The sequence below is a fragment of the Lutjanus erythropterus genome, chromosome 12, assembly GCF_056507025.1.
Source record: "Lutjanus erythropterus isolate fLutEry1 chromosome 12, fLutEry1.hap2, whole genome shotgun sequence".
Taxonomy (NCBI): Eukaryota; Metazoa; Chordata; class Actinopteri; order Lutjaniformes; family Lutjanidae; genus Lutjanus; species Lutjanus erythropterus.
This window is the reverse complement of record NC_139328.1, coordinates 11,349,498-11,362,805: the sequence shown is the minus strand read 5'-3', so window position 1 is coordinate 11,362,805 and position 13,308 is coordinate 11,349,498. Positions and strand designations below refer to the sequence as shown.

General features: G+C 38.4%; 1 protein-coding gene across 1 annotated transcript; it reads right to left on the bottom strand.

Moving 5' to 3' along the window:
• Positions 1-391: 391 nt before the first annotated feature.
• On the bottom strand, positions 392-11,470 carry tfa (transferrin-a). Its single transcript, XM_084731958.1, has 17 exons — positions 11,315-11,470; positions 11,068-11,216; positions 8,628-8,730; positions 8,317-8,508; positions 7,511-7,640; positions 7,241-7,296; positions 6,532-6,695; positions 6,231-6,384; positions 5,624-5,787; positions 5,432-5,528; positions 5,316-5,336; positions 3,865-4,029; positions 3,467-3,617; positions 2,365-2,432; positions 2,086-2,267; positions 881-1,070; positions 392-755 (listed from the first exon to the last, which is right to left on the bottom strand). The coding sequence occupies exons 1-17, from the start codon at positions 11,352-11,354 to the stop codon at positions 709-711; spliced, it is 2,073 nt and encodes a 690-aa protein (XP_084588084.1). The 5' UTR covers positions 11,355-11,470; the 3' UTR covers positions 392-708.
• Between the last annotated feature and the right edge of the window lie 1,838 nt (positions 11,471-13,308).

Genomic DNA, 13,308 nt, shown 5'->3' with positions numbered 1-13,308 from the left:
CTATGACTGTTTACTGATTGTTATGTTAGAGAAAACTTAGTTATAATAAATTTTGGAGTGCATCTCTAACCATGACAAATTCTCTTACAGTAACTGTTGTTGAACAACAAACTGCAACATGTCTGTTTGCCTAATAAATAATGTTTAGTCCATGCATTTTTTTGTATAAGCCCTTTCAGACTCCAGGAGAGTTTTACAACAAATTACATTACAGACAGTAACCTCAGGTATTTGTTTCAAACTGTTTTTGGCATTGGAAGGAAATTTGATAATATTATCCGTTTACTTTTTCAGATATAACACAACTATGTATCTTTTAGTTGTAATTAAGATGAATGCATAAACATTACACTATTACAAAGGCAAACCAAACTCTTACCATGAAAGAACATTATTTGAGAAAAAGCTTTATTTGAGAAAAGACAGTCATGTGTTAACATAACATTGATCCAATAACACAGATAATCTAACATTACATTTCAAAAGCATGAAAAAAAGCTACAATAGGACATGATTGGTCACGGAATAGTTGATTTGTAGGTGCTGGTTGTGATATTTCTCTTTGTTGGCTGCACTTGTAGAAACATGTCTACAATAAGATCAGTAGGAAAAAAGACAAGGCAATTTTTGGGTTGAGTGTGGTAAGTGTGGGTAAGGTGCTCGAATCACTGAGGGCTGAATGAGGCACCACATGGTCCATGCTCGCCACTAGTTTTTTTGCTGGCAAGAATGGAAAGTGCAAGATTTCTCCAGATCTGTTGGGAAGAGAAAAGGACAAAAAATGAGTAGAGGAACACAGTGCAGGCACATCTTTTATCAAGGTGTGCATTTGTTAAATGACTGTCTTGTTAATCTTCATTTAAGCCACACTTGTACAAACCTGGAGTGGAGTCAGTGCACTCCCTGAGTGAACTCATGGCATTCATGTACTCTGTTCCCAAAAAGCTGTCATAGGATGTTCCAGCTGGGATCTCCTGAAGACACTTGGTGGAGTCCTTGAAGAGGAGATTCTTTCCTTGAGGTGACTCGAACATCCTGAACGCCTCAGTGCCACTGATACCAAACTTGGTCTGAAAATTAAGAACAAAAGTAAACTTTAAAACAGACTTATTCATATATATATTGTCTTACAAATATATATAAGGTCAGAGGTTAACAGGGGTTTATGGTAAAAAAAAAAATGTTGAATACCCTTTTTGAATTTTACTCCGTATCTTAGTGTCTCAGTGAGACAGCTGTACGTAATACCCCATTGTAGTAGGTTACTACCACCCCTTTAGGAGCATCGTTCAACTTTCTTTTTAGCACTTAGATATGCTATGTGCTAGGCTTATCTATGTTTAAAAAGAACCACATTTTGACAGTGGTTAAAAGATGTTTTGGGGGGACCTGTAATATAAACATGTACTGTATATTATCACATCTTAAGTTAGCTACTGTTAGCAAAACGTTCACCAACTAGTTAGATATACATCAGTTGTTAGCAAGCTAGTTAGGTATCATTTGCTCTGTAGCAAAATGCTACCTAGCAACGTAATACACATCAGTTGTTAGCAAGCTAGTTACAGCTGATAGCTAATGTTATCAAAACTCAAGCTAGCTAATTAGCTTGCTAATCTACATTAAAGCCAGACTAATAATTTTTTACTAAAACTTTTTTTTACAGAACATAATGCAGATTGTTTTTTGTTTTGTTTTGTTTTGTTTTAGCTTTATAAGCAGCATTTCATGTATATTTGACCCCTTTTCTCAATCAGGTCCTGATATGATTTTGGAAGAAGTTTATTGTTAAACTATAAAAGATGCTGCCTCCATTACATTACAGTTATAATCATTTTTGAGGGATCATTGTAAAAAATGTGTTTATGTACATATTCTATATTCTGTATATCCTGTGGAAAAAGGCAGATATTAGATAGTAATACCACAGAACTGAAAAGGAGAAAAAGTTGCATGGGAGGGAAATTAACACAAATTTTAAGATCAACAAATTGAGTGCTAAATAGATAATCTGCAGTGCAAGGGTATTACTTGCACACCAACAACCAAAAACTAAAAATGACCTAAAATAAAATCGTCACTGACCTGCTGCTCCTGGAGAATGCGGACCACCTCACCACGCATCTCTGGACGAGTCACCACAGCGTGTGCGGGCACAAGAGCCAAGTGGCAAGAGAGATAATCGGAGACTGGCACTGGATCCTTACCAGGGCAGATCAGCTCAAAGTCGTCTGCAGTCACACCACTAGCCCATGCTGGGCGATTGTCTTTAACAAGAAGAGACAGCAGTGAAGAATGTCATGGTTTTGTTGGAAACAACACAGTCGTAGTTGCGATGAAAACAGGTCAATGTCAGTCTCTTACCACCAGTGTTTTCTGGAACGATTGTGTGCTTGATGAAGGCAACATCACCGGCACCCTCAACGAGACATCTGTAATGATATTCAGCACATTAACACGGGCAGTATGAAGATTAACTTTCAACCCTAAGCCGGAAGAGTAATTCAAGGAATATTTGGCATTTTTGGAAATACATTTATTGGCTTTGTTGCCAAAAGTTAACGCTTGTAATAAAATCATGCAATCATTTAGATGGCTGCCTGTCTACCACACACCCTCTGGCTGTGCACTCACAGCACATGAATCGAGTCTTGCACAAGGCTAAGCAGATATATTGCTTAAGCTATAATGAGCTTGTCGCGCAATAATAGTGGAGAAAATTCAGCTAAAATTTACAGTTGCGCCTACAAAATAAAAGAAGACAGACAGAAGTAGAAAAGTCTACGACCAGTAAGAGGTTGGCTTTTTAAAGATGATGAAAACTGAGGGAGATGAGCGATGAGATGGTTGGTGTATTTCAGTTGGACTGGTGATTATCTGGTCTGTTTTGGAGGGGAATTTGTAATTTTTGCTGAACTACTGGTACATTTCCATTTGACCCAGCAATCAGTGCTGATTGACATGACATCATACTGAAGTTGACCATGTTCCAGTACAACAAGCCGGAAAAAAAATGTTGTCCTTGCATGTACAATCTCCATATAACTTGAACAGTACTGCGTGTAGTACTGATTTAATGAGACAGAAGTAATAACCAGCTTTCACGATACTGTTGATGTACGGAGCAGTCAGCATGGAAAAAATGTTTTTCCGGTGTGTTAGGTTAGCAGTCAGCTGCAACCAGCAGAGAAACTGCAAAAAAGTGCCAAGTGGATGGATTAATTGTTTACCAAGCTATAGTTGCACATTTTTACACCTCCATCTATGTACAAATCAAATGAGGTGCAGTTTGTTAATTAGAAAGCTTTAGAGAACTTTCTTTCCCCCTGCTTATAGTCTACCCAAGAGTGGTATCAACTCTCGGGAAGAAGGCAAACGTGCCCATTTCTCCAAATGTCAAACTATTCTTTTAGCGTACAAGCGCATAAAGTTTTACGCAGAGAATAACTGCACTGTTGCGTCCTACCTAAAGGCTCCAGCATAGCCGTAGTACTGCTCATCAGCGCTGGCTTTGCACTTGGACTCATCTCCCACGGCTTTGCCACTGCCGGCACAGTTAGTACAAAATGGAGAGGAGGGGTCTGCTCCTGGGGCACAGCCACTAGTGAAGAATTTAGCTGATGAGAAGGAGGGGACACAGTCAGCACAGTGTGTTACAGTAAATGTTTTAGTTGCCACAAGTGGACTTAGAGTGTAGCTAAACAAATATGTGAACATTTTGCAACTTTGCAGACAAGTTCATAAAATGTTTCCACCCTGTGGTGTCATTGCATTTCTTTTTTTTTTTTTTTTTTTTTGACATGTCTGCAAGTTCAAATTCATAGTACATACAAGTTTTAGGAGAAGAAGCACACAGTCACTTACTGAAGTCACAGTCGTTTGTCTGTCTGTGGATGTGGCCCATGGGAATGTTCCAGCCAGCAGTTCTGCCGATGCCCGTGTGGCAAGACCTCTTGCCCTTCAGGGTGTTCCAGGTCACCCCTGAACCCTTCTTTACCACAGCAACAGCATAGTAAGAGGAGGCTGGGGCTGCAAGAGTGGAAACACAGAGGGAGATCTATCAGATAAGACCAATTATTATTAGTTATAGTTCATTTCATTTAATTAATTGAATTTAAAACTAATCCATGAAGCTTTCTGAAAAGATATGCGTCATTTGGAACTTATACAACAATAAACAGCATTCAGTTCCAATTAATTAATTATTTAAATGTCCACAGTGTGACTGCAACTCTACTGTAGATTGTATAATAGATGAATAATAAATTCATATTTAATTTAATTCAAGTATATCATGTTTTTCTTACAATTAGCACCAATAGCTCTTTCTCAGAAACTTCCCCAGAAATTATTAGGAAATAATAAGCATACAAAAAAACTGTAATACCATTATTTTAAAGGGATAGTTCTAATTATTTGATGTGGGATTGTATAACTTAAATACCTATATTCAGTGTGTTACTTACAGTGGATGGTCGGGACACTCTCAGTTTGGGGGAAAAGAGAGGGAGCAGGACCTCCAGCATGGAAGGATAGTAATGTACTGCTGGGGACAGGGTCAGCAACAAAAGGGGTTTTAGCCTTAAAAAACGCCCACCTAAAAAAAATCAATATCAGTTTAAGTGTGCGCTATATTTGAAGTATTTTCACTAATTTACTTTGCCATCAGACAGCCTTTCAATGGGAGATGGCTGTTATATAAGCCAAATATTGCTTTCTCCAATCCAACCAAACTCCACAAGCGAAATCACTCATTTCACCTCGCAGAACATGGGAGCTGCTCGTCTACCACTGCCTCGATTTGTTAGTTTGTTTGTGTTATTGTGTGAGTTTTAAAACACCAAAGTCACACAATAATCCAAACAAACTAACAGATCGAGGGAGCAGCAGACAAGCAACTCCTGTGTTTTGCAGGTTAAAATGACTGATTTCCTTCATGGAGTCTGGTTGGTTTGGAGGGGGCAAGAGATGGCTTATATAACGCGGGGGGTTCCCATTTGAAAAGCCTTTTTGGCGGCGAGGTAAAGCAGAGAAAATATTCCAAATATAGCATGCACTTAAGCCGATGTTGATTTTTTTAAAGTGTGCCTTTTAAGTGGCTAAAATATCTTTGGTTGCTGACCCTGTCCTCTGCAGTTCATTGCTTAGCTTCCATCCCCAAACTGGGAGCATGCTGACTGGCATCTACTGTAGGTAATACAAGACTATCAGTAAGTACTCCATGCAAACTCACATCTATTAATCCAAACCATTCTGTTAGCTTTATCTGCATCACTAGAACAAGGGATATAAATACTGTACTGTAGGTTTAGTACCTCCAGAGGTGCTGCACTGTGCTGTGGAGAGAGACAGAGATGCAAATGTTACTCTACCGCAGAAAGGGTAAAATGACATACAGGATTGTACGTGCGGTTTCTGTGCTATGTCATACATTCATCGTACTGCTCCACCATAGCAGGAACCAGACCACACTTCCCAGCTGTGTACACCTGTCCTCCATCCACTGCCATTGCGTCAGCCTCTTTACGCTGCAGGATAATTAGAGACAAACTGGAGTTAAAAAACCCCCCAAAAAACTCACATTTGAAACAAATTCCCATAGTTTCATTGAAGAGTGTTTTACCATAATCTTTTTCAGGCAGTCCTCAACTGTGTTGCCATTCTGGCATTCAATGTCAGTGCCGTCATCACCCACAGTGTTGATGCTCCATGTGTCGCATTTGCTGGTCTCAGTGTGGCCCACAGCGCACCATTTAATTGCAGAGGATGTAGTGGCTGGGGTCTGCTCTGTAAAGCAAAGCAAACAATAACCATAGGTCAGTGTCTGTCATCTAATAAATGTAATTAAGCACATGTACTCAAGCACTATACTTAAGTACAAATTTGAGAGACTTGTATTTCCATTTTATGCAACTTTATACATCTACTCCCCTACATCTCAGAGCAAATTATTGTACTTTTTACTGCTTTAGTTACCACTTATTTTCAGATGGTAAAATGCTGACAGGGAGTATTTTGCAGCACAATAAGTACTTTAACACTTTAAGTGTATTTTTTGGGTAATACTTACATTTTTTTTTACTTAAGTCAGGATTTAAAAGCAGGAGTTTTACTTGTAGTCGAGTATGTTTACAGCATGATATTGCAACTTTTACAAAAGTAACCGCTATGAGTACTTCTTCCACCATTTTATCTTTGTTAATCTGTGTGTTTTTATTGGTTTACAGTACCTTTCTTAAGGGAACGGATAATGCTCATGTATTCAGCACCCAGATACAGGAAGGAGTCTGTGTTTGCGGGCAGGGGCACCAGCCTCACTGTTGAGTCCTTGAACATCAGGTTTTTGGAGGGCGCATAGTTTTCAGAGGAGAAGAGGTTAAAGCCCTGAAAAGGTAAAAAGTAAGCAGGTGTTACTATGTAAACGTGTTTAAATGAATCCTTTTATATCATGAGTCACTGTATTGCTTTATCATCTCTATCAGGCAGTCAACTCAACTACTGGCCCTTCGTGCAGCATGTTTTGTATAATACCTGCACTGAATTGAGGCTGTTCTTGATTAATTCGGCCAGCTGAGGATCGTTGCGGGTGACGACAGCGTGAGCCGGTACTCTGGCCAGGTGGCAGGTTTTGTAGTTGTCGACAGGTTGTCTGGAGCCATCTTTACACAGCAGCTCGTAGTTGGCCTTTTCAGAGTCTGAAAGTGTGCCGCAACAATGATTAGAATCTTTTTCTCTTACAGTCTTCCAGTTGCATGTCTTACAGACATATTGGGCAATCCCACAAGCATTATATTAGTCTTGGTAATTATAACACAAAAAGTAATTAAACACAGCACACTGTGCATTCACATGAAAAAAAAATCAGAAAACTACTGCAGCAAAAAAGCAACTCATAAATAGTTATAGATTATCCACCTACAACAAATAACTGACTTGATTTTAAGATGATGAAATTAATTATATATGAATTTCAATAATAAAAATGGGGACTGCTTGCCTCTCCCACCATCTCTAAACTTTCTTCCTCTGTTTATTTCTGTTGAATACTTTTCTAATCATGGGTAATCTTATGCAAATTATCAGGAAGTACAGAAAAGCTCTATTATAATGAGAATGTAGTATAGATGTGACGATGCCTGAAAACAGTGATGCTGTTTGTTTTGTTGTAATAAAATTTAAATATTTAAGGATTTAAGCTCAGGAAGATTTCATAATACAGATTAGAATAGATGATACTGACCAGGTACAGTGAGATGCTTCACAAAAGCCACCTGTCCAGCGTCTTCCACCAGACACCTGTTAAGAAGACCAGTCCACAGGAGCATCAGCATAGACAGTTTTTTTTTTTTTTGCCACAGAACCAGCAGTATAGTGTTCATCCACAGAGAGAACGGGTTAAAGAAAGCATTAAATGAGATCAGAATGTCACAGGATTACAGGCTGAGCTGTGACAGAGGACAGGAAAAATGATAATAGAACTGAGAAGGATGACCGAAAGACTGGTACTGACTGGAAGGCTCCGCCGTAGTCATAGTAAGGCTCGTTGTGGGACCTGCTGCAGTCTCCCTTGCACAGCTCACACAGCTTGCTACCCCTGGCTGCCCCCGGGGCGCAGCTGGCCAGGAAGTACTGACTCACCGCTGTTAAGCAAAAAAAAGGGCCAAAGCAAAGGTTTTAGAAATAAGACCCTGCATCATAGCCCCCCCACCCACACCTTCAGTCGCATCATTTCTTTTATTATTTGGATATTCATACTTTATTTAGTCAACTGTTCTTTTTTGACACAAAGGTGTGAAAACTGTTTCAAATAACATCAACCTTTTTGTTTTTTTTCGTTTTTTGTAAAGTAGCTAAAATTTTATAAATTGGAAATAATAACTCTGGAATCAGCCCATAAAACATATAAACAGATGACACATGTTGAAGTAGTAGTTTTGGGACAATTATTTGCTTTCTTTCCAAGACTTTGATGAGAAGATACCACTCTCATTTCTGCATGGTGAACAAGTCTGCAGCTGATTAGCTTAGTTTGTACCACAAACGGTTACACTGGAAAGAGCAGGCCCGGCTCTGTCCAAAAAATCAGCTTCTGAGCTCCTCTAAAGCTCACAAATTAACGCATTGCATCTTGTTTAAGGACTGAAGTGTAAAAAGGTGCTTCCCCCTCCATCCGGTCTTTATGCTAAGGTATGCAAACCGGCAGCCGGTTTCATATTTAACAGACAGATTCGTGCGGTATCATTCTGCTCATCAAACTCACAGCAAGAAAGTGAATAAGCTAATTTCCCCAAATGATCAAACTTGAGCGTAACTCACCCTCTTCCACAGGGCTGTCCTCAATGCCTGACCACTGAATCAAGTTCATGGACAGCAGACTTCCTATGGGAATGTTCCAGCCTGCAGATTTCCCCAGCCCAGTGTGGCAGGTTTTCTTCCCCTGGAGTTCATTGAAGCCAAATCCAGTACCCTTCTTCGCCACAGCAACGGCGTAGTAACAGGTGTCCGAAGCTGGATGTGAGCAGAGCAATTGTGAACAGAGAGTTAAAATGTGTAGCTCATACAAAATGATAAACGTCCTCTTTCTGGGGCTAAGTTCATAAGCAAAGACAGCTGCTCAGTAAACATACTGGGGCCGTAGTCCTCAGCCAGAATGGGATGCAGGTCGTAGTTGTTCAGTCCAGCAGTGTAGATGTCCCCTCCATCCAAAGTGATGGCGTCCGCTTCACCAGCCTGATAAAAAACAGGAATATATGCAGGATGTTTTGTTGCAAATCAAATCCAGTGGAGGATAAAAACAAATTTATTCATCAGCACTTTATTTAAAGGAGAGTGCTTAAGACTGCCATTACACTGTCATAACAATGTCATGACCCCTGTCATGACCATGAAGGAGTCTTTATTAATGTTTACGACTGTCTTCATTAAGTGTCATTTGATCAATTATGTAATTTTCAATTCAAAATTCATATTGTTTGAGATGTCTTTGTCTTGACAACTTGACACTAATCAAAACAAAAATGTCTTTGTTATGACAACTTAATATTAATCAAGACACAAAAGTGGTAATTATGACAACCTGACGTTAACCAAACCACTGTCTTTGATTTGACAATGTGACATTAACCAAGACAACATAACCTGTCAATATCTTGTTATGACAACCCGACATTATTATTACTGTTTAGCCTTATGTTTTAACATTACATTAAACTGACATATGTGGTTGGCTTTGACACCGACCGTTATGAGACCATTATACATGCGTTATGAATATTTTTCTTGACTTCATGTTAAGTTGTACATTATGGACTTTTGAAGTTTTATTACACTGTCAACTGCTTTTGTAAGGGTGTCATGAATAATTTGCTGGACCTCAACTAAATGAAGTATCATTAGGAGTTGTCATAAAGATGCCATTAAATGTTATAAAGCCTGTTTGACAACAGAGTACAGCATCAAGATGATTTATCTTGGATAACGGCAAGCTAGTGTATTTATAATAAAGTAGGCTAGGACACTGACAAAGCGATGACAGGCTATGTTGTGGTTAATGTCAAGTGATCATAACAAAGACATCTCAAACAATGTGAACATGACAGTAGTCATGAACATTTACAAAGACTCCTTCCTGTTCATGACAGGTGTCATGACATGGTTATGACAGTGACACCCCTTCGTATAAAGTGTTACCATTTATTTGAGCACCATAATCTGCCTAATACTTTAATTTAATGTCACTTTCATACTTCCAGCCTGCTACATTTCAAAGGGGAATACTGCACTTTTTGCTTCTTTACATTTATTTTACATGAGTACCAGTTGATCATTATTTTGCATATTGTGCCAACAGCCCTTCCCTACCAATCTGCCTTTTGTCAACCTGTTTTTCAGGTACCTGGTGGGTGGGGAGGAGTATAATCAATGCTAACTGGACCCAGCGTTCCCAGTCTATAAAGCCCTGGCTGTCACTATCATTCTCTCTATCCTTCCCTGCAGACAACTGTTTGATTATGTTGCAGCTTTAGTTCCTCTTCCTTTACAAGTACCTTACAACACACTGTCATGTACTGCATGCACTGCACCGACCTCCACTCTTTATGTGTTTTTGTACTTTTGTTACATATTTAATTAATCTCAGCCTGTTCAATAAAGTAATTTGTTTAACTTTCATGAGTGGTGTGTCTCCCACTTTTTCATGGCCTTAAAAGTCATGTTGTGACAATATATACAAGATTCTACAAAACACAAGCACATTGAAAAATTAAACTATGAAACAGTTTAAAACAGCTCATTCACCTCAATCAACCATGTTAATGCAGCAATAGTAGTTACTAGTAGTAGTTACTAGTTACTTTGAAGATTAGGATTCTGCATATAAAACACAATCATGTTTAAAAAAAAAGCTGCTAAACTGCTGCAAAAAGTGGCCAAAAATAACTGTAGCTTGATCTCCTATAAGATAAAAATGTCGTCTGCATATTATTTCATCACTACTACTGCAGCTACTTCTAACAATAATAACAATAAATTTATAGTGAAAATATACTGTGCTCGTAATAGCTGTCAGTACATTTAATTAGGATTATGAATGCAGGATAAGCCAGTGCTGTAAGTAAATTGAGTGATTGAGTGTTTAGTCTTTAAAATGTCAAAAAAAAAAAAAAACTGCCCAAAATGCTCATCAGTTTCTCAGTTTTGTCCAACCAACTGTGCAAAACCCCAAAGACTGAAGAAAACTGAAGAAAAGCAGTAAATGAGCTGGAACCAGCAAATGTTTTGCTCGCAAAAATTACTGAAATGATTAATCGATTATCAAAATTGCTGGCAGCTACTTCCTCGATCACCTAATGTTGCATACATCTACATAAATGTGCATGATCTGAAACCTTTCCGCAGCCCTGCCTATTAAATCATCGATGCAAAAAAAACACACTTTGGGCACTGCAATGTCCATTTATTAGGCATTTTTACAAGCTAAAAGATTAAATCAAACACTAAGACTGAAGACATATTTATTGAGCACATCTTATTGGGTATATGCTCTGAATAATGATGCACTCAGCTCACCTTAATTGCCACGATGCAGTCGATAGTGTTCTCTTTCTGCACGCAGGAGAACGCGGGGGATTTTGCGGCCAAGTCTGAACATTTCCTAGACTCTGCGTCCGACTTGACGCACCACTTCACCTTCTCAGCGGGGGCCGCCAACACAGTGGCTGCAATGCAGATGATGGATGAATTACAAATTCATATAAATTGAACGTTTAATGAATATTTGATCAAATAGAATAATAAAAAAAAAAAAAGTTTTTACCGAGGCACCCGAGGAGCGCCACAAGGAGGAGAGTCTTCATGCTGGACGGACGGCGGGTCTCCAGGTCAGCAGAGCAGGCAGTCTGAAGGCAGCTTGGGCTTTTATAGCAAACCCCTCAGACTGAAGCTGGAAGAAAAAAAAAAAAATCAGTTTGCTCAGGTTTCCTAACGAGGGCGTGCACGAGGCGTGTGCGTGTGTGTACTTTTGTGTGCTGGTACACAGAAATGGCAGAGAAACAGAGAGATTACATGTCCGAGATGTCCTCATACTGGAATTTCACAGACACCGACTCTGACACTATTGTTTGCACTAGTCTGAAAATAAGACACGGAGACACAAAAGACACGATTCGTCGAGCAACGTGAGCAGACATTCAGCGTCTGAAGTCTAAATATCTTCTCATTCTTTTATTTGTATTGGAAGTTTAATTTATTTTTAAATGATTTAATCCAGTTTTCCACACGTTTTTGCTTGGTATTTATATGGTGTGATTATGAGGTTTGTGTTTCTGTCTGCTGCTTCAGTTGCCCTCTGAGGACAAATAAGATATAATCGATTTATGGATTGGTTAATTGATTGAGGCGTTTGTTAAGCTTGATAGATTTTTGATCCCAGAGAACAAACACATGAGAAAGTGTATTAAAACACTGTATTAAATGCAGTAAATCCCGGCATACATATACATATATAAATATGTGTGTGTGTGTGTGTGTGTGTGTGTGTGTGTGCGTGTGTGTATGTGTGTGTGTATACCTTCAGATTTTATTTCAAGCATCAAAAGTAAGTCAAAAGTAAAAGTATGGAACAGAGTGGCTCCTGTAATTACTATTTCATATTATTGTATTATTAGGGGAGACCGGGTGCAACTGTAACAGGAAGGTTTTCAACGCTCAATTCCTCCAGTCAGAGACAAGTTAGAGTGATGATACTTCTGCACATGCTCAGTAGGATTCTCTCACTGTATGTGGAACAGGATCACTTCACTTCAGCAGATGTTTTCAAGAAAAAAAAATGTTTTTGAGGTTTGAAAATTACTTTCTGGATGAAAGAAGAAGAAAACCTTTTTCTGTCAAAAGTTTATATGACTATGAATTAAAACATGAATTTTAGGTCGACTTATTGGTTTAATTCAAAATGAGGAAACTATGCTAATATAGGTGATGCTAGCTAGCATGCAAGATTTTATCATGGCTGCAAGATCGGAGGCAAACGTAACACAATGTTACAATTGCCCCTAAGCCATATGACCTAATGTAAGCACTGCATTTTGTATATCTAGTAGGTCAAATCAAATTACCTTTAAAAAAAGAAATATGATGGAGACCGTTAGTAATTATAACTTAATTCCTCCGAACAGAAACAACCTGGAGTGCTGACACTTACTCTGCACACTTTCAGCATATAAGATTTTATCATTTTAAAAACAACAGACCATCACGACCCAGTTCACAATAGGCCTTATTAATAAATCTTGCAAAGAGTTAAATCGCACATACTGTAAAGGAACCTGCATCATCTTCACACATTTTAAGAAAACGTATGTACTTGTTAAATACTTACTACAGCTCATGTCATTTTTTTTCTCTTATCAGTAAAACAATATGTTCATTTTACTAAATGCTTTATAAAAGGTGTACTGCAGATATAAATCTTAAATTTGCAGAATTTCTTCACAAATAAAATTTCCTGTGACCCACTTGTGGAAATGACTGATATAGCCTCTAATAAAAAGAAGAACATTATTAGATAAATGATGATGATTTTGAGTGTAACACTGACTTCTTGCATTAAATTTAATATCATGGTCATGTCCTCTTTAGGGAAGATGTATCAATTGCATTATTAATTAGTGCACATATATACTGTATGTTTCTTACATAAAAAGATGAGCAGTTTATTTCAAATAGTGTGCGAGTTATGAAGGAAATTACAAAAACGTTACAATTGCCCCTGGTTTCCCCTACTATTTATCGTCACATCTTTATCCTAAAATT

Coding starts and splice junctions, on each gene's coding strand:
- tfa (XM_084731958.1), bottom strand. CDS start 11,354: ATGAAGACTCTCCTCCTTGTGGCGCTCCTCGGGTGCCTCG. Junction 7,641..8,316: donor GGACAGCCCTGTGGAAGAGG/GTGAGTTACGCT, acceptor TTTGCTTAACAG/CGGTGAGTCAGTACTTCCTG. Junction 5,788..6,230: donor TATCCGTTCCCTTAAGAAAG/GTACTGTAAACC, acceptor TTTGCTTTACAG/AGCAGACCCCAGCCACTACA.